The 17,836-nt window shown below is 35.2% G+C and overlaps 6 protein-coding genes across 6 annotated transcripts; all 6 read left to right on the top strand. All coding sequences in view use genetic code 12, as the record gives it.

Annotated features, from left to right (window-relative positions):
* Positions 1 to 1,579: 1,579 nt before the first annotated feature.
* Positions 1,580 to 3,078, top strand: SPAPADRAFT_154160 (leucine-rich repeat domain-containing protein; the record flags this gene model as incomplete). The annotated part of the gene is made up of 1 exon (XM_007375981.1): positions 1,580 to 3,078. One exon carries the CDS (start codon positions 1,580 to 1,582, stop codon positions 2,984 to 2,986), a length of 1,407 nt encoding a protein of 468 aa, XP_007376043.1.
* Positions 3,079 to 4,898: 1,820 nt separating this feature from the next.
* On the top strand, positions 4,899 to 5,460 carry SPAPADRAFT_61836 (uncharacterized protein; the record flags this gene model as incomplete). The annotated part of the gene is made up of 1 exon (XM_007375980.1): positions 4,899 to 5,460. A coding segment is annotated over one exon (515 nt), but the record flags the coding sequence as incomplete, so codon positions are not given.
* A 174-nt stretch (positions 5,461 to 5,634) lies between these two features.
* Positions 5,635 to 8,937, top strand: BRO1 (Bro1p; the record flags this gene model as incomplete). The annotated part of the gene is made up of 1 exon (XM_007375979.1): positions 5,635 to 8,937. The coding sequence occupies one exon, from the start codon at positions 6,087 to 6,089 to the stop codon at positions 8,037 to 8,039; it is 1,953 nt and encodes a 650-aa protein (XP_007376041.1).
* A 504-nt stretch (positions 8,938 to 9,441) lies between these two features.
* Positions 9,442 to 11,119, top strand: UTR2 (Utr2p; the record flags this gene model as incomplete). The annotated part of the gene is made up of 1 exon (XM_007375978.1): positions 9,442 to 11,119. The coding sequence occupies one exon, from the start codon at positions 9,488 to 9,490 to the stop codon at positions 10,931 to 10,933; it is 1,446 nt and encodes a 481-aa protein (XP_007376040.1).
* A 420-nt stretch (positions 11,120 to 11,539) lies between these two features.
* SPAPADRAFT_67338 (leucine-rich repeat domain-containing protein) lies at positions 11,540 to 13,193 on the top strand (the record flags this gene model as incomplete). Its single annotated transcript, XM_007375977.1, has 1 exon — positions 11,540 to 13,193. The coding sequence occupies one exon, from the start codon at positions 11,540 to 11,542 to the stop codon at positions 13,109 to 13,111; it is 1,572 nt and encodes a 523-aa protein (XP_007376039.1).
* Positions 13,194 to 14,090: 897 nt separating this feature from the next.
* SPAPADRAFT_139873 (coatomer subunit alpha) lies at positions 14,091 to 17,759 on the top strand (the record flags this gene model as incomplete). Its single annotated transcript, XM_007375976.1, has 1 exon — positions 14,091 to 17,759. The coding sequence occupies one exon, from the start codon at positions 14,091 to 14,093 to the stop codon at positions 17,757 to 17,759; it is 3,669 nt and encodes a 1,222-aa protein (XP_007376038.1).
* Between the last annotated feature and the right edge of the window lie 77 nt (positions 17,760 to 17,836).

Here is a 17,836-nt window from a genome sequence, read left to right as displayed (position 1 = left end):
CCACTTCAGAAGCTACTATATTATGTTTGTTAAATAAACCTGAATTCGTCAAGGAACAGATGCAATAGATCATCAGAGATAGCACAAGTATATTCAATAATCAACTAATAGTTTTGTGGTATCCAATGTCTACTGCATTTCTTTTGCTATGTTCAGTCACTATTTGGTCGAAGCATCAGGAATTATGTGGGGAAACATCACATCCTGCATACAAGACAATAATTGACTATCCGATTTCCAATTCCTAACAATGAAGTCAACAACCTACTCAATAACTACTTGGACAATCAAACGTGAACAACAACAAAAAATGAATGGATAATCACGTTCCTAACAAAATTTTAATAATGATATTCAATTTACTGATCGTACGTGAATTTTTTTTTGTATTTTCCCATGATAATATCTGTCATTCACTCTTCGAACATTATTACACCACTCCACGTTTGCAGAGTCTATTAGGAATTGGTTGTGGTTATAATTGGAGCGAATTCTGTTTCCCGAAAATTTGAGAAGACTTGAGGTGACTTGTCCTTCTAGCAATGGTATTACAAACATGAGCATCCCTAAATCAATTAATCAATTATCCTTTCAAAGTTTTAATATCCCAGATATGGTGGGATTAAGAAAGCAGGACCGCAAAAAATTAACCGGGCTCACACCCTCTACCAATGAATTTAAAAGGATGGTAATTTGTTTAAATTTCTCAATATCAAGTAGGAAGTTGTTTTTGAGTAGAAATGTAATTGACAACATATTGTCACACAATAGTTGGTGCGATCTTATCAATTTGTATACATCGAGAATATCTGTCAACAAAATTGCTGCTTTGGACAAATGAAAAATCTTTCAATCTTGTTAACTTATATAGCGATGGCAAGCAATCCGATAACTACAATGTCACTAAATTTTCAGTTATTAATGACAAATACAATTTTAGTTTCAAAGTGTTATATTTAAAAGTATGTCCATACCAGATTGCTAATTTTGATATAAATTCTTTGCCGGAAAAATTGTAGCAAATTTATCTTTCTAAAAACCGAACAACCTTTGTCATTTGAATTACTTTAAGTTTGAATCGATATTAGTCACAAATTGTCTTAGATGGAATTTATCTAGATTCTGAGTAAACAATTAGACCGGAATAGCTTATATAAACTCCAAATTGCATTAGAATGCCAAATAGTTAGCTTTTACCGATAACTGGGATATCACTACAAGGTAACCAAGAACAACCAAAGGTACAATAGATTCAGACAAAACAACAATTGATATTGGATATATTTTACTAGCACGGGTTCAACATTACTGTTTAATAATAATTACTCTGATTTCAGATATTAGAAATATACATATGTAAGCATTGTAGTTATGAGTAACCTATCTGAATGTGAGATCCAGGGTTGCATTTCCAAGCAATAACAATAGGCAGCCATTCGCAACCTCTCCCTTAATTACAGATATAAACACAAAAACAAAAAAAATAATAATATAAAAAAAAACACCCACCTTTTACTTCCAGGATCACGAGTTAAGTTCAGGGGGGCAAAACATGTCAATTGCTAACTCAGAGTTTACCATGCTTCTTAGAACTAACTTACGTCGTCTTCCTGATTGTGTTATCACACAGATCTTTGACTCTGTTCCATTTGATCACTTGATGGAATTTTGCAAACATTACCCTGATAAATACGTCCGTGATTTGCTCATCCAATATTACTACTGCTCACGAGTTCAGTTTGCTTTTAATCCACCAGTTCCTCCACCTAAGGCTACACCTGGAAGACGGAACTTAGTTACTTTTGTTGATCTGGCTGTATCTCAATTCATGGAAGATTTCCCTGAGGTAATCCCTAAAACATTGTTGATTGATGTTTGCATGGATTTTAAAGAAGCAAGGGAGATATTAGACAAGTTTCATGATAGACTTGTTAAATGCGAGGTAATTGACTTTGCATTACTTGAAGCTGAGATATCTGCCGATGATTTCCAATTTTTATTGTCTTTTCCCAACATAAAACGGGTATATTTCCACTTTAATTCCAAGTTGTTATTACCTGCACTAATTGATAATCCTAAATTGATTAAACACCCTACCCTTGAGCACATTATATTTTGTGAACATGAGATTACGGATTGGCTGGGTGTTAGATTTCCCCAAAACTTAAAAACACTTAATTTGTCATATCACCGTATAAATTTCTCAACTTTGATACTCCCACAATCGGTACACTCTCTTAGTTTTATTTACTGCCAAATTTACAGCATTAAAGCATTGAGAAGACAAATGACTAATGAATTAACCGAACTTAAAATAACAGACAACATGTTGGAACATATTGTGATTGATGATTTACCAAGGAAATTACATACTATGGATTTAAGACGCAACAGCATTTTCTCTATTACCGGCAAGGAATGGCCTAAAGGATTGAAGCTGTTGATTTTGAGTCATAATGCTTTGGATGACGATTCATTGAAAGTTATAAATAATGGAGTTGGTTGGCCAGAACAATTAATTACTTTAGATCTCAGTGTAAATTTTTTTGATCATACTGAAAATTTGTCAAATTTACCCCAGAGTTTAAAAAGATTAGAAATTTCCCTGAACACATTTCTCTGGCGTGATCAAGAAAATCGGGTTGAATTCCCGGTTAACTTGACATATTTAGGTATGTCCGATTGCAGAGTCCATAACTTAAGTCTTTTGAAATTCCCAGTTTCCCTCAAGGAGTTACAATTGGCCCACAATGGTATTAAGGATTTATTACCATATGGGGACTGGACCGAGCTTATCAATTTACGTCAATTGGACCTCTTTGATAATTCAATCACAACTTTGGATAATTGGATTCCACCACCTAATTTGAGAGAATTGATTGTAGAAAATAACCCAATCACTAGATCTCCCCAGTTCAACGAACTTAGAAACACATTTAAGTTCAAGATTACCGGAATGAAACTGGAATCCAATCAACAAGTCTGAATCAAATTTGTTCTTTTTTTTTGATGCTATTCGATTTGCAGCCATTTTTTTCTTGTCCCATTTGGGAAATACTACGCCGCATCACCCATTACAAAATAAAATAAAAAAAAATAACCCCCTTGTCGTGATACTTATTATTTGCTAGATTATGTTACACACACCAGTGTTAAACAACCTTATTATACGCGACCATTTGTTTGCTGATGATTTAAATTTAGCTTGATTTTATATTTGAAATAGATATAAATTAATAGAAGGCAAAAGTGCATACAAACTTTCCGGTAGAAATTGCCACGAGAAATATCTAGGTTCATTCATAACAGTTACTTTCCAGGGTTTCCCGATGATAAAGTTAGCCACACAATATACTTGTCTACACTTTCTAGGGTGATTTTTGAGGTGTCGGCTTTATTACTCCTTGCTTTTACGTTTCTGTTAAATTTGTTTTGCAAATGTAGTTCTAGATTCAGGATTAAGCGACCGGTGAACAAAAAAAAACCCCCAAAGCAACAAAACTGAGAAAATGCAAGATTTCATCGTGAATGTAAAAATTTTACTTACAAACATGCCAACCAGTAACGATCAATGGTTAAAAAAAACATTCCTAAAAAACCATTTGCCACGCCTATCTGATGATGTATTAATTCGGATCTTTAATTTACTTACCTTTGATCACTTGGTGGTGTTCTTTATGAATTTTACGAATTAACATATCTGTAATTTGCTTGTTCAAGAATACTATTCAGGAGAACTTCACTTTATTATAATCCCAACATATATAACATACATGGGTCGTGTGAGTTCTAACAATAGACTTAATTTGATTACGTTTCGTGGCCAGGATATTGTTTGTTTCATGGCAAATGTTCCCTAAATTGTGTCTAAACGTATACCGCTTGTTGATAGATCTTATTGACGGGCATTTTAGAAACCAATATAAATTCAAGATTGTCGGTCTTTAGTTGGATAAAAAACAGTAATTTCTTAAAGATATAAACTACCAAAGTTGTTTGATAGAGCAGCAAATATTCTTACAAATATTAGACATGTAAGCTATTTAGGTAATAATACATATCACACGTTAGAGCTGCATTCTTTCGTTGCAGAGTAATATTAATATGAGGCTTAATTTTCAATCATAGTTACGTAAATAGTAGTTTGTTGATTAAAGTATTAGAATAAAGTATTAATATTTCCAAACCTCACATCTCAAGTATATTTTCCACGGTCTCTGAACTGTCTCATCAGAATGAATTGGTCCACTATCTAAATAAAACTTTAACAAAGAAAGACACTTTCAACGAGAAGTTTATGTAATCATGCAAAGTTTTCCTTGATAATATATTTGTAGCTCAAGATTTGGCCCAGAAGCGATATCATTATTCCTGGTTATTTGTTTTTTTTTCGAAATTCTATATCTAGTATATATTACATGGAGTTCAATATAGGGATTGACTAATTAAAAGGCAAGAATGAAAATCATCATTATCATGAGCTTTCAAGAGTGCTGGATATGGAATATTTGCGTAAATAATTAATTTTAAGTTCAATGTACAATGAGACATATCTGGAATGTAGAACAGCCCTGTTGTATTTATAGTCTCATTTATATAGTTTTTCTTACAGTATTTAATTCTTTGCTGAGGTAACAGGCCATATATAAATGTAAAGATTGGATATTTAATTAGATTGAAATAATATCAGCAGCTTAAAGACATTCCTGTGTAACTTTAATCACCTCTTTGATTGTGTTGGAATTTGCAGCCATTTACTGTTTTTTGTGTGATGTTCTACATATAGCCGAAACATTCCGGGTAACACCACCGCCAGCCCCCGTTTTTTTTTTTGAGACAGTATTGACTTGCCACACAAAATGATTCACCGATTAACAACAAATTTCACTTGTTTATTTGTTGCATCAATCAAGCCTTATAATAACAATTGCTACTTCTGAATCATGAAGACTCACCTTCTTACAGTTCCGAGCAAGAAAACAGAAGAAATCAATTGGGTAAAACCATTGAACAACTATTTGGTTTCCATTTATGGCAACACTTCCAGTTACCAAGATGATTTGAACTCCTTTAACAAGTTACGTCAAGATATTAGGGGCGTTAACGCTGACAACACAGGATTAAAACTTTATTACAAGTACTATAGTCAACTTGAACTATTGGATTTACGGATTCCCTTCGCCACTGTGAATAAACACAAGAAGCTTGAATTTGAATGGTTTGATGCCTTTAGTCCAACTGTAGCCAATAAACAAGCTGCTTTGCCCTTTGAGAAAGCAAATGTATTATTCAATCTTGCAGCCTTGTTGACTAGATTTGCCAAGCATAAGTATGACGAATCTATTCAGGATAGTGGAAGTGAGGGAGTAGATGATGCTACTAAATCAACTATTCAGTTATTGCAACTGGCAGCTGGGGTATATCAATTTATAAATGAAAATTTCTTGCATGCTCCTAGTGATGATTTATCTCAGCTGACTGTCAAATTCTTGTGCAAGTTAATGTTAGCTGAATCTCAAGAAGTTTTCACTTTGAAAGTGATCACTAATGATGTCGGACAAAAGAAGAATTCCTTGATCTCAAAGTTGTGCAAATCCACCAGTACTTTTTATGAGGACTGTTACAACATGATCAGCAAGAGGAAGAAGCAAGGTTATGATTATTATGATGATGATGATGACGAGTCTGATAGTTATGATTATGCCGAACCCCAAAAGCCTGAAGAGGATGATGTTGATGCATATGTTACTGCTGATTTAGATGATAGTTGGATCTCGACAATTTTCATGAAGTATTTATACTATAACTCATTAGCTTATTACTTCCATGGGTTGAATTTAGAGACCAATAGAAAGTATGGGGACGCTATTGCATACTTTAACAAATCCAAGGAGATAATTAAGGAAATACATAGTCCTACACTCCGAGCAATTTCTAAAGGAACTGGTGATGTATATGAAATCTTGGATAACTACAAATATCAAAAGGATGCATTAGATATTAAATTGAATGATTTGAATAAAGATAATGATTTGATATATCATGATATAGTTCCATCATTGGTTACAATTCCAGATATTAAACCAATGGACAGTACCAAGATCATTCCAATTAATCAACATACCATTCTTCAAGAAATTAACGAGCAAAACTATAACAATTTCTTGACAAATGTTGTTCCAATCAATATTCATGAGTTATCTAGTTTCTATTCAGAAGAAAAGTCTCAATTTTTGAGAAATGAAATGGATTTAGTAGATGTCTCCAATGAAGAAGTTGAATCAGTATTAGAATATTTGAAATTACCCAAATCATTAATTGAGATCAAGGAAATGTTCAACTTTGCTCAACAAGGAACTGAAATTCCATCACAGATTAAAGATAAAGTTGCTGAAATAGCTTCTAGTTATAATCAAGATGCACAAACCAAGTCTTCAATCGAGTCTTTGAGAAGACAAATATTGGAAACCATTTCTGCCTGTGATTCCAAATTATCCGGTCTGTTCTCAAACAAAGACGAGTTGATTCAGTTAAAGAAGGTATTATATGATGCTACTAATTCTGATCAGAAGTTATTCTCGTTAATTGATCCTTCCCTCTACTCGATTCTTTCCAAGGGGCCAGATTCAACTGAATTCACCGGCCTTTTCGAAGGACAAGATGAAATCAAACAAGCGGCGCCAGAAGTCAGCTTGCTAGATATAGATGATAGCAAGCAAGATTCGGATGTTGTTTCCTCAAACATCAAGAGATTGGAAGATATTTTACATGATATCCATATGGCCAAGTCTCAAAAGATGAAATTGATGGAGAAATTAAAGACTGAAATCCATAATGATGATATTTCTGATATCCTTATTCTCAATAGTAAGCTTAAGTCAAGTAATGAGATTAGAACCGTGATTTTTCCTGAGGAGTTAAAGAAATTTAACCCTTACAATGAAGAGTTAGATAAGTTAGTTACCAAGGAGAAATCATTCATCAATGATTTGAAATCCAATTGGAACAATTTGGTCACAAACCCCCAGGTTAAGAATATGACTAAAAATAGAGTATCATTAGATAAGAAAGTTTCTGAACTGACTGGAAGAATTATCGAATTTTATGAAAATTGGAAAAAGTATCATGCAGGGTTAGCCAAGGGGCGAAATTTTTATCAAGATTTGTTGAATCATGCTTCCAAAGTCAAGAACGATATTGAAATGGGAATTAAGATGAATGAAGGATTCAAGAATTTGAATGTTGGAGCACCAACAGGAGGCCAACAGCAATACCAGCAGTTTACTGGAGGATCTCAAGAAGGCTATAGACAACAAGTAGCCTCACCTCAATCCTCTGGGCATAATTATCAACAATATGCTTCTCCTCAGTCTACTGGTCAAAATTATCAACAATATGCGTCTCCTCAATCTACAGGACCATCATATCAACAACAACCACCAACAGCTCAACAGTTTCCACCCCAACCAATGGTGAATAGGCATGATTCATATCTGGCCCAATATCCTTCTCAGCAACAATCCCAATCATCACAATATCAACCAGCTCAAGCACAGACTCAACCGCCTCAATATCAGTCTCAATATCAACCACAGCCTCAATATCAAGGTCCGCCACCATTAGTCAATAGAGGGTCTACTGATGCTAGTGGATTTGGGTATCAACATAGGCAAAACCAGATACCACCACAACAACCCCCTGTATTGAATAGACCATCAACATTTGAATCAAACCCCTCTATGACTTACACACCACCAATTCAATCTGGGCAGTACGGTCAAGCACCATTACCACCACAAGGATATTCTCGCCCACCACAATTACCTCCTAAGCAACCATCGTATAGTCAACCACTGGCACCTAAGCCACCAGTGCCACCTCAAGTACCATCTCAAGCACAACCACCACCACCACAACAACAACCTAGTGGACAAGTACCATGGAATCAAAACGAGGCCAACAAGAGTAACAATAGCTTGATCTACGATCAACCATCCACTTATAATCCGAACATGTATAACTTCTTCTCTTCGAATTAAATAAAGTGAATGAATGTTAGTATTTAGAGAGATTTGTAGTAATGACCAAAACCGTTGCGTGTATCTTGCAGTTGACGAATAAAGGGTACATTCACAATAAACATTTCACACGTAGCCGGTTATTTATTCCAAGAAATAAAGCACGGAATTCCGGGTTTTTGTGATATTTACATGTGAACGATTGTGGGGGGCAGGGCAGTTCGTCTTGGCGATGTAAATAAACAGTTAAATTTTAGTTTGATCTTAATATTACGAAGATTACGCGTATTTATTATAAACAACGATAATAAAGAGTAGCTTGAATCAAACATCTCTATTTAAAGATCTCAAGAAATAGCGAGATAACACAGGATAAAAATAGAAACTTTTTGCCGCTTGAGCAGATATATTATGACACCAGATTTGCTTTTTGGTGGCAACTTCGGAATAAATATAAAGAATATTTGCAAGCCACTCAAATTAATATTGTTTGGTTTGCAAGCCCCAATGCCGGGGTGACGACAAAAAAAAAGTGGGCTATGCTATGCTATACACATGTCTATGTATTAATGAACGAAACTAAAGTGCAATTCAATTTTCTTGTTGTTAGATTTAAGAATTGGCTTGACCAAGGAATACGCGCAAGAACGATTTTGTTTGAAACACATATAGTTCTTGAATCGACAACTTCGGTTAGTGTTGATGTTTATAAATGCAATTGCATACTACTTGTTAGTTTAAATCTCAATCATATTTTGTGGCTTTTGTCATTTATGTATTGATCACTAAACGTCATATTTGAAATGTATCATTCATTTGTAAGTTATACGACATTAAAGTAAATACATTAGTTAACTACAAAACAATCAGAAAATAAATACAAGAAAAAAAAATATTTAGGTTGAGATTCCAAATTGGGAAAAACTCCTGGCGCAATTATGCAACATTTTGGTTGCTTTTTTTTTGTTTCAGACACCATTCTAACCGAGGGCAAAAAGAAAAAGATCTAGTACTATATGCACGTATTGAAAATCTGTGCATTAGTTTCAGTATGATATTACAAGATCTTGTTTAGGTCTGGTGCAGGTGAATAGTCATTACCTTTTCCTAATTGCAAAATCTAATATAAACTTAAACAACATGCATATTTCTTCTGGATCTATAAATAGAAACAATGGTGCATGTTTCACAAAATCGTTTTTTTTATTCAGCTAAAAGGAGACAAAAATGCGCGAATATTTTTTTATACTTACACAAAAATAAATTTCTCGAGAATTTTTTTTATTCGTTAGATCATAATGAAATTTTTAGGTGGGCGGTTTTTTTTTTAATTAAAGCACACTTGCATTTTGTTACTATTAATATATGAATCATTGAAAGATCTAACAAGTTAGCGGAATTCTTCCTTTTTCTTTTCCTATTCATCAACTAAGTTTGCACAACTTATTCATTCGCTTTTATAAACAACCATGAACTCCTTCGTGACAACGTTATGGTTTGCGTTGACCGTGCTCTTGAGTTTCGTGCACGCGGATGATACCATCACATGTGATGCCACCACCAAATGTCCTGAATCAGCTCCTTGTTGTTCGCAATTCGGTATCTGTGGTACCGGGGCTTACTGTCTTGGTGGTTGTGATATCAGATACTCATTCAACCTCACCAGTTGTATGCCCATGCCAAGAATGGACTCTTTCCAATATCAATTTGACTCCAAGGATAAAGTCGAACAGATCGAACAACAATATGAATACTTGGGTAATTCCAGTGAAGCCGACTGGGTCTTCTCTGGTTGGGTCGACTACCATGACGATGCCCTTTTAGTGCAAATGCCAAAAAATACAACCGGTACTGTCTTGTCAAGTACCAAATACATCTGGTATGGTAAGGTTGGTGCAACTATTAAAACTTCTCACGATCAAGGGGTTGTTACAGCCTTTATTTTGTTTAGTGATGTTCAAGATGAAATCGATTATGAATTTGTTGGTTATGACACCAAGAATCCGCAATCCAATTACTATTCTCAAGGTATTTTGAACTATAACAACGCTAAAAACTCCACCGTTAATGACACGTTTGATTACTACCACTTGTATGAATTTGATTGGAGTGAAACCAAGATTGATTGGTATGTCGATGGTGAAAAAGTTCGTACTTTGCAAAGACTGGATACCTGGAATGACACAACCAAGAGATTCGATTTCCCACAAACCCCATCGCGTATTCAAATCTCGTTATGGCCAGGTGGTGATCCTTCTAATGGGTTAGGTACTATTGAATGGGCTGGTGGGTTAATCAATTGGGATACTCCAGATATTCAAAACTATGGTTATTATTACGCCTATATTAAGGAATTCCATGTTGAAACTGCCAATTTAATTGACGGGGTTAAACTTGATGGTAGTTCCAGTAACTCTAACGATTACCATGCATTCCTTTATAATTCTACTGCAGGTAACCAAGAAAATGTCTACCTCACTAATAAAAAGACATGGTTAGGAAGCCAAGATGCTGTTGGATTTAATCCACAAAACGACGTCAAACCATCCTCGTCCTCATCATCAAAATCTGTTAAAGCAACCACCCATTCCAAGACTGTGGTAAAAACCAGTGGAAGTAAAACCTTCACTACAACTGAAGTAACCACCAGCAGTGAGACGAGCAACAACAACAACAACAACAACAATGCACCACCAGTAAATGCAGCACAAGCTGCTCAAAAGACTGGTACCTCCGACAATGGATACAATCCAAGTGCCGGTATTGGTGGATTTGTTCAAGATACAAGTAACACTGACAGTGCTGATACTGGTAGTGGTAATGGAAGCAGTGGCAAAAATGCAGCTAGTGGTTTGAATGTTGGTGTTATGGGTATTCTCTTTAGTGTTATCTTGGGTGGTTCATTATTATTGTAAAATTGTTATCTTTTTTAGATGCATGTTTTGTAAGTTATTTATAATATAAGTGTTAAATTTAAGATGTACTTGTAGGGAACACAGAGGTGGAATTGCAATTTTATATTTTTTTTTTGCATCTAAATTTGATATGTTCAAGGACTAGGAAGGTTCTACGATTTGTTTTCAAATACTCAATTATAACAGATTTGTTTGCATCAATAATATCATTAATCTATGTATAATTGGTAGAGTGAAGTGGTGACATCGCCAGAGAAGAGTGATACCTTTACTATTATACGAAACTAGCCAAAAATCGCAGTTCTTAGAAAACACAAGTTATGATTGATTAACATAACATATATCTATATCATATAAAAATCAGAATAAACAAGTTCGTGACATTTTAATGAAAATAACATATGCAACTCTCGTGTAACTTTAAAATTAAGATATATTCAACAAATTTCTTGGCACATTAGATTTAAGGTTAGGAATGGGGTATTTCGTGTATAAATAGAACTTAAATTTGTTTAATAATCCAGATACATTTAAGATATTCACCAGAAATAGTTTTGTCTAATACATATAATTCACTTCGAATAACAATCTAACGATACCAACACAATGCCCGCTGATAATAATGACTGGGTAATGAAATTCTTGACGTTTTATCTATCCCGCCTTCCTGATCATGCCCAAATCTTCATCTTTGACCTACTCGATCCTGAGTATATTAAGGATTTCTTTCTATATTTCCCCGATAACAAGTTACATCAGTTGCTAGTTGATCATTACTTCTCTAAGGTGCTTCATTTCCAAATGGGAGAAATAGTAGCTCATCATCATGAATTTATGTATGATTACACACTGAGTGAAGTTGTTTCATTTTATGGTATGAAGAATATCTTACGTTTCATGAAAGATTTTCCGAAAATTGTACCCCGTAGATTATTACTTATTGGCGAGTCTGACGGGGGAATCTTGAAGGATGACAGAATATCTAAGATTGATGAGTTAGAAGTTATTATAGATGGAAGCGATATTGATCCCGATTATTTTGATTATATTATATCCTTCCCCAATTTAACGCGTTTACATATTATGGACGAGTTTATAGGAGAAGGTATGCTCGATAGTCGAAAGTTTACCAAGCATCCTAAACTTCAAGATGTGGCCATCATTTCGTTTGAGGCAGATTTTCTGGATATAAAATTACCTAAATCTTTAAGAAAGCTTGGAGTGACAAGCTGTTCATTTGATATAAGTGATGTGAAAATTCCCAAGTCAGTATCACATATTTGTATGAGCAAATGTAGTATCGATGATTTTGCAGAACTAGCAACTATATTACCCAAGAGTTTAAGTAGTCTTTGTTTGTGTGACAATGAATTAGAAGGCATAGTACTTGATGATTTGCCTGCTGGATTACGATCATTGGATCTAGCACTGAATGAAGTTTCTATCGAGTTGGATAATAGCAATAAGACATGGCCAATAGATCTATGCGAATTAAATGTGCTGGGTTCAACCATAGATGATTTATTTTTAGAGCAGCTTGATAGTTCGATTGGATGGCCCAAGAAACTTACCAAATTGGATGTTTCTTGTAGTCAAATCAATCAAATTGGTAAGTTGCAGCTTCCAGAGAGCTTGGAGATTTTAAATATTTCAAGCAACCCATTGTCCTGGGATTGCATAAAGGAAACCCCCTTTAGATTTCCAGGTAACTTAACTGTTTTAGACATGACTGAATGTGGGATTTCCAATTTGAACTGTTTAAAATTACCACAGTCGCTAAAAAAGTTGAGATTGGGAAATAATGGAATCGACGATATATTATCTTACGACGATTGGAGTGAACTTATACATTTACATACTTTAGACCTATCACAGAACAAGATTATTAGTTTGAACAATTGGAAAAGTCCTCCTAAACTTATCAAATTAGTCCTTAGTAACAATGAGATCAGCGAATTATCATCATATTGTGACTGGAAGGCATTAGTGAATTTGCGCACGTTAGATCTAGCCAGTAATAAAATCACTAGTTTGGATAATTGGTTAAAACCTCCGAATCTTGTTAGGTTGGACCTATCACGTAATCCATCCGATGAGCTATCCCTTAAGTTTCCAATGTTCAAAGAGAAAATAGATGCTCCATACAGATCTTTTACTTTGGCCAGCATCAAAGATTGAAGATGAATACTATAGTTAAAGGGCAAGCTCGTTTGTCATCTATATATAGTGTGTAGTTCCGAGAAGAAAATGATTTGATTTTAATATTTATGCAAAAAAAGTATTTATGGTTATGGTAGTGTATTTGTAAAGGAGAAATTCTTCGGCAAATAATTATTCAGTTACAGCCATTCAATTATCTTTGTTATTAGCATGCTTGTTTTATTTTATTTTTATTTTTGCTCTACCCTTGAAGATATTTAAGGTTGACTTGAATCGAGACCATGAAATAAAACTGTAATATTACAACTTCATCATTGTTATAAAGTATTGGTTTCAAGATTTTCTTCCTTGTATGATTGCCTCTATAATATCAGCTCCACTATGAAAGTAGCTATTATGTTGGTAAGAAACAACATGTGTTGCTGTTGTTGGTAATACTATACTATACATGGAGTACATTGCACAAGCATAGGGAATCGTGAAAATCCATTTCCATAAAGCGGTAATAATAGAATATTTTACGTATCCTTGTATTCCGATTCGTGATTCACTAGTGATCTGCCGTTACTAACTTACCAGTGGCACAATATGGTGGTTGCAAACAAATGCTTGACATTTACTTGGTTGGTGCACGACTATCTGTTAGTTCTCCACTACGCTTACAAATTGAGCAACTTACGGCGTTATCATAGACGTCTTTACCCAAACAAGACATATACTATATGATTATCAACTTATATTGGAATATAATTGATTAAACTCATGTTCTTTCTAGACTGTGCAATTTGGTAGCACCGACTCAAAGGACAACGTTTTTATGCACAACACTAGAAAAAAATTTCAGTGTTGAACAAAGCCAACGCAAAAAAAACAACACACGTAATTCAATTTTTCGTTGATTCTTTATAACCAATCAATTCCAGCAACCTACTATAAACATTCAATTCTTCATTCAATTGATATATCTAAAAGTGAATACTTACCAATTGAAGCCAAGATGAAGATGTTAACTAAGTTTGAATCCAAATCTTCCAGGGCCAAGGGGATTGCTTTCCACCCAAAGCGTCCCTGGGTACTTGTTTCCCTTCACTCGTCAACCATCCAACTTTGGGACTATAGAATGGGAACATTGATTGATCGTTTTGAAGATCATGTCGGTCCTGTTAGATCTGTTGATTTCCATCCAACTCAACCATTATTTGTTTCTGGTGGTGATGACTACCTGATCAAGGTCTGGAGTTTAGTTACTAGAAAATGTATTTTCACTTTGAACGGCCATTTGGATTATATCCGTCAAGTAAGTTTCCATCCTGATTTACCTTGGATTTTAAGTTGTAGTGATGATCAAACCATCAGAATTTGGAATTGGCAAAATCGTCAAGAGATTGCTTGTTTAACTGGTCACAACCATTATGTCATGAGTGCACAATTCCACCCAACTGAAGATTTAATTGTCAGTGCCAGTTTGGATCAAACCGTAAGAGTTTGGGATATTTCTGGATTGAGAAAGAAACACAGTGCTCCTGCTTCTTCGGTCCGTTCTTTTGAAGACCAATTACAAAGACAACAATTACCTCAACAAGATATCTTTGGTAATATTAATGCTGTTGTCAAGTATGTTTTGGAAGGTCATGATAAAGGTGTCAATTATGCTAGTTTCCATCCAACTTTACCTTTGATTGTTTCTTCTGGGGATGACCGTGTGGTCAAGTTGTGGAGAATGAGCGATACCAAGGCTTGGGAAGTCGATACTTTCCGTGGTCACACCGGTAATGTTCTTTGTGCTATTTTCCATCCTCATCAAGATTTGATTTTGTCTGTCAGTGATGATAAGACCGTTAGAGTTTGGGATTTGAACAAACGTGTTCCTGTCAAGCAATTCAGACGTGATCATGATCGTTTCTGGTTAATTGGTGCTCATCCTAATATGAATTTGTTTGGTGCCTGCCATGACTCTGGTGTGATGGTTTTCAAATTGGAAAGAGAAAGACCAGCTCATACAATTTTCCAAAACAAATTGTACTACATCAATTCAGAAAAACAATTGCAATCATATGATTATTCCAGAAATGAAACTAGTTTACCTATGTTAAGTTTGAAGAAGATTGGAAAGACTTGGTCATTCATGAGAACCATTTCTTATAATCAAACTGATAATTCCATTTTGGTTGTCTTTGGTGAAGGAGATTCTTCCAACTATGCTTTGATCAGTTTACCTAAACATGTCACTGGAGCTATTGAACCAACTGATATTCGTCAAGGAGAAGCTAATTTTGCTACCTTTATTTCTCGTAATAGATTTGTTACTTTTATCAAATCTACCAAGACCTTACACGTCAAGGATATGAGCAACAATACCACCAAGACTATCCAATTAGACAGTTCTGTTAATGATGTTTTACCAGGTCAAGGAGGACGTATTCTTTTAGTTAAAGCTCATTCTGTTATCAACTATGACGTCCAACAACGTAAGGAGGTTGCTGAACTTAGTGTCAACAATGTTAAATATGTCAGTTGGTCAAATGATGGTACTTATGTTGCTATGTTATCTAAGCATACTATCACTATTGCTAACCGTGATTTGGAATTGGTTACTTCTATGCATGAGACTATTAGAATCAAGAGTGCTGCTTGGGACGATACTGGAGTTTTGTTATACTCTACTTTGAACCATATCAAGTATACTTTGTTGAATGGTGATAATGGTATCATCAAGACTTTGGAAAATACTTTGTATATCACCAAGGTTGTTGGTAACCAAGTTTACTGTTTGAACAGAGATGGTGCTGTTGAAGTCATTGCTATTGATCCTACTGAATACAGATTCAAGAAATCATTGGTTAACAAGAACTTCCATGAAGTCTTGCGTCTTATTAAGAACTCCACCTTGGTTGGTCAAAACATCATTGCTTACTTGCAAAAGAAAGGATTCCCTGAAGTTGCCTTGCATTTCGTGCAAGATCCAGAAACTAGATTTGATTTGGCTTTAGAATGTAGCAATTTACAAGTTGCATTTGAACAAGCTAAGATTTTGAATGATTCACAAATTTGGGAAAAATTAGGTGAAGAAGCTTTATTACAAGGTAATTTGGAAATTGTGGAATACGTGTATCAACAATTGCATAATTTCGATAAACTTTCATTCTTATACTTGTACAAAGGTGATAATGAAAGATTGAATAAGATGACCACCATTGCTGAACATCGTGAAGACACCAGTGCCTTGATTCAAAATACCTTGTACTCTAATGATGTTAAGAAGCGTTGTCAAGTCTACATTCAAAATGGAATGTTGCCATTAGCTTACACTTTGGCTAAATCGAATGGATTAGTAGAATTGGCTGCACAAATCTTACAAGAAGCAGGATTAGAAGAAAAAGATGTTGATTTACCTGAATTGGGTGGTGTTGTTCAATTGCCTACTCCAATTGAAGAACCAATTGGTAACTGGCCATTAAAGGAAAGCTCATTATCTTTCTTTGAAACTGCTTTGATTACTGGACAAGTTGAGAATTTGTCTTTGGAAGATGAACCCGAACAACAACAACAACCACAACAACAACAACAACAGCAGCAACAATTCACCAAGTCTGCTACTCCAGCATTAGAATTCAATGATGAGGAGTTTGAAGACGATGAAGATGATGGTGGTGCTTGGGGTGATCTTGACGATGATCTTGATATTGGTGATGAATTCAATGCTCAAGCCGCTGCTGGTGCACCATCTCCTGATGTTGTTCCAGTTGTTGAAGGTGAAATCGGAATGTGGTTACGTAATGCTAAGACCCCAGCCAGTTATGCTGCTGCTGGTGCGTTTGAACAAGCTGCATCCTTATTGAATAAGCAATTGGGTGTGGTTAACTTTGCTCCATTACGTCAAAGATTCCTTACTGTTTATGGTGCTAACAAAGTATACTTACCTGGTGCTGATGATTTACCTGGAATCAAGACATTTATTCGTGCTGAAAATGATGAAGACGATCCAAAGAAGTTCAAGCCATTTATTCCGGGATTTGAGCAACTTGATGAATTGGTCAAGATTGGGTTTAGACATTTCAAGTTGAACCACTTGGAAGATGCCATTTCCACATTCCGTGATATCATCTACACCATTATTGTCCTCAATGTTGAAGATGAAGATGAGGAAGAGAAATGCAGACAAATCCTTAGTTTGTGTCGTGAATACATTTTGGGTCTTTCCATTGAACTTGCTCGTCGTGCCCTTGATCCAAGTGATATCAAGCGTAACTTGGAGCTTGCAGCATACTTTACAAGAACTCAATTACAAACTGATCATCGAGTGAATGCATTAAAGGTTGCCTTGACCCAGAGTATGAAGGCTAAGAATTATGTCAGTGCAGCTCACTTTGCGGGAGAAATAATAAAAATCAGTCCTGCCGGGTCCAAGAACTACGTGCAAGCTGAACTGTTCAAGTTGAGAGCTGAAACTGCTGGTTCTGAAGCTGTGGAGATTGATTTCGATCCATATTCAGACTTTGAAATTTGTAGTGGTACTTTCACTCCAATTTATCCTGGCGAGCCAAGTGTTTCTGAAGCTATTGTTGGTGCTAAGTATAAGCCTGAATTTAAGGGTGGAGTGTGTAGTATTACTGGAGTCAGTGCTATTGGGGTTCCAGCCTCTGGACTTAGAATTAGAGCTGATTAAATTGCGCTATACTTTTTATAAATACGTTGTTTAATAAAATTTGAATTTTATCTTGTGTGTAAACTAGTTTGGTGATA

The sequence above is a fragment of the Spathaspora passalidarum genome (assembly GCF_000223485.1).
Source record: "Spathaspora passalidarum NRRL Y-27907 unplaced genomic scaffold SPAPAscaffold_5, whole genome shotgun sequence".
NCBI lineage: Eukaryota > Fungi > Ascomycota > Pichiomycetes > Serinales > Debaryomycetaceae > Spathaspora > Spathaspora passalidarum.
The sequence above is the reverse complement of the archived record's forward strand: the minus strand, read 5'-3'. Positions and strand labels throughout refer to the sequence as shown.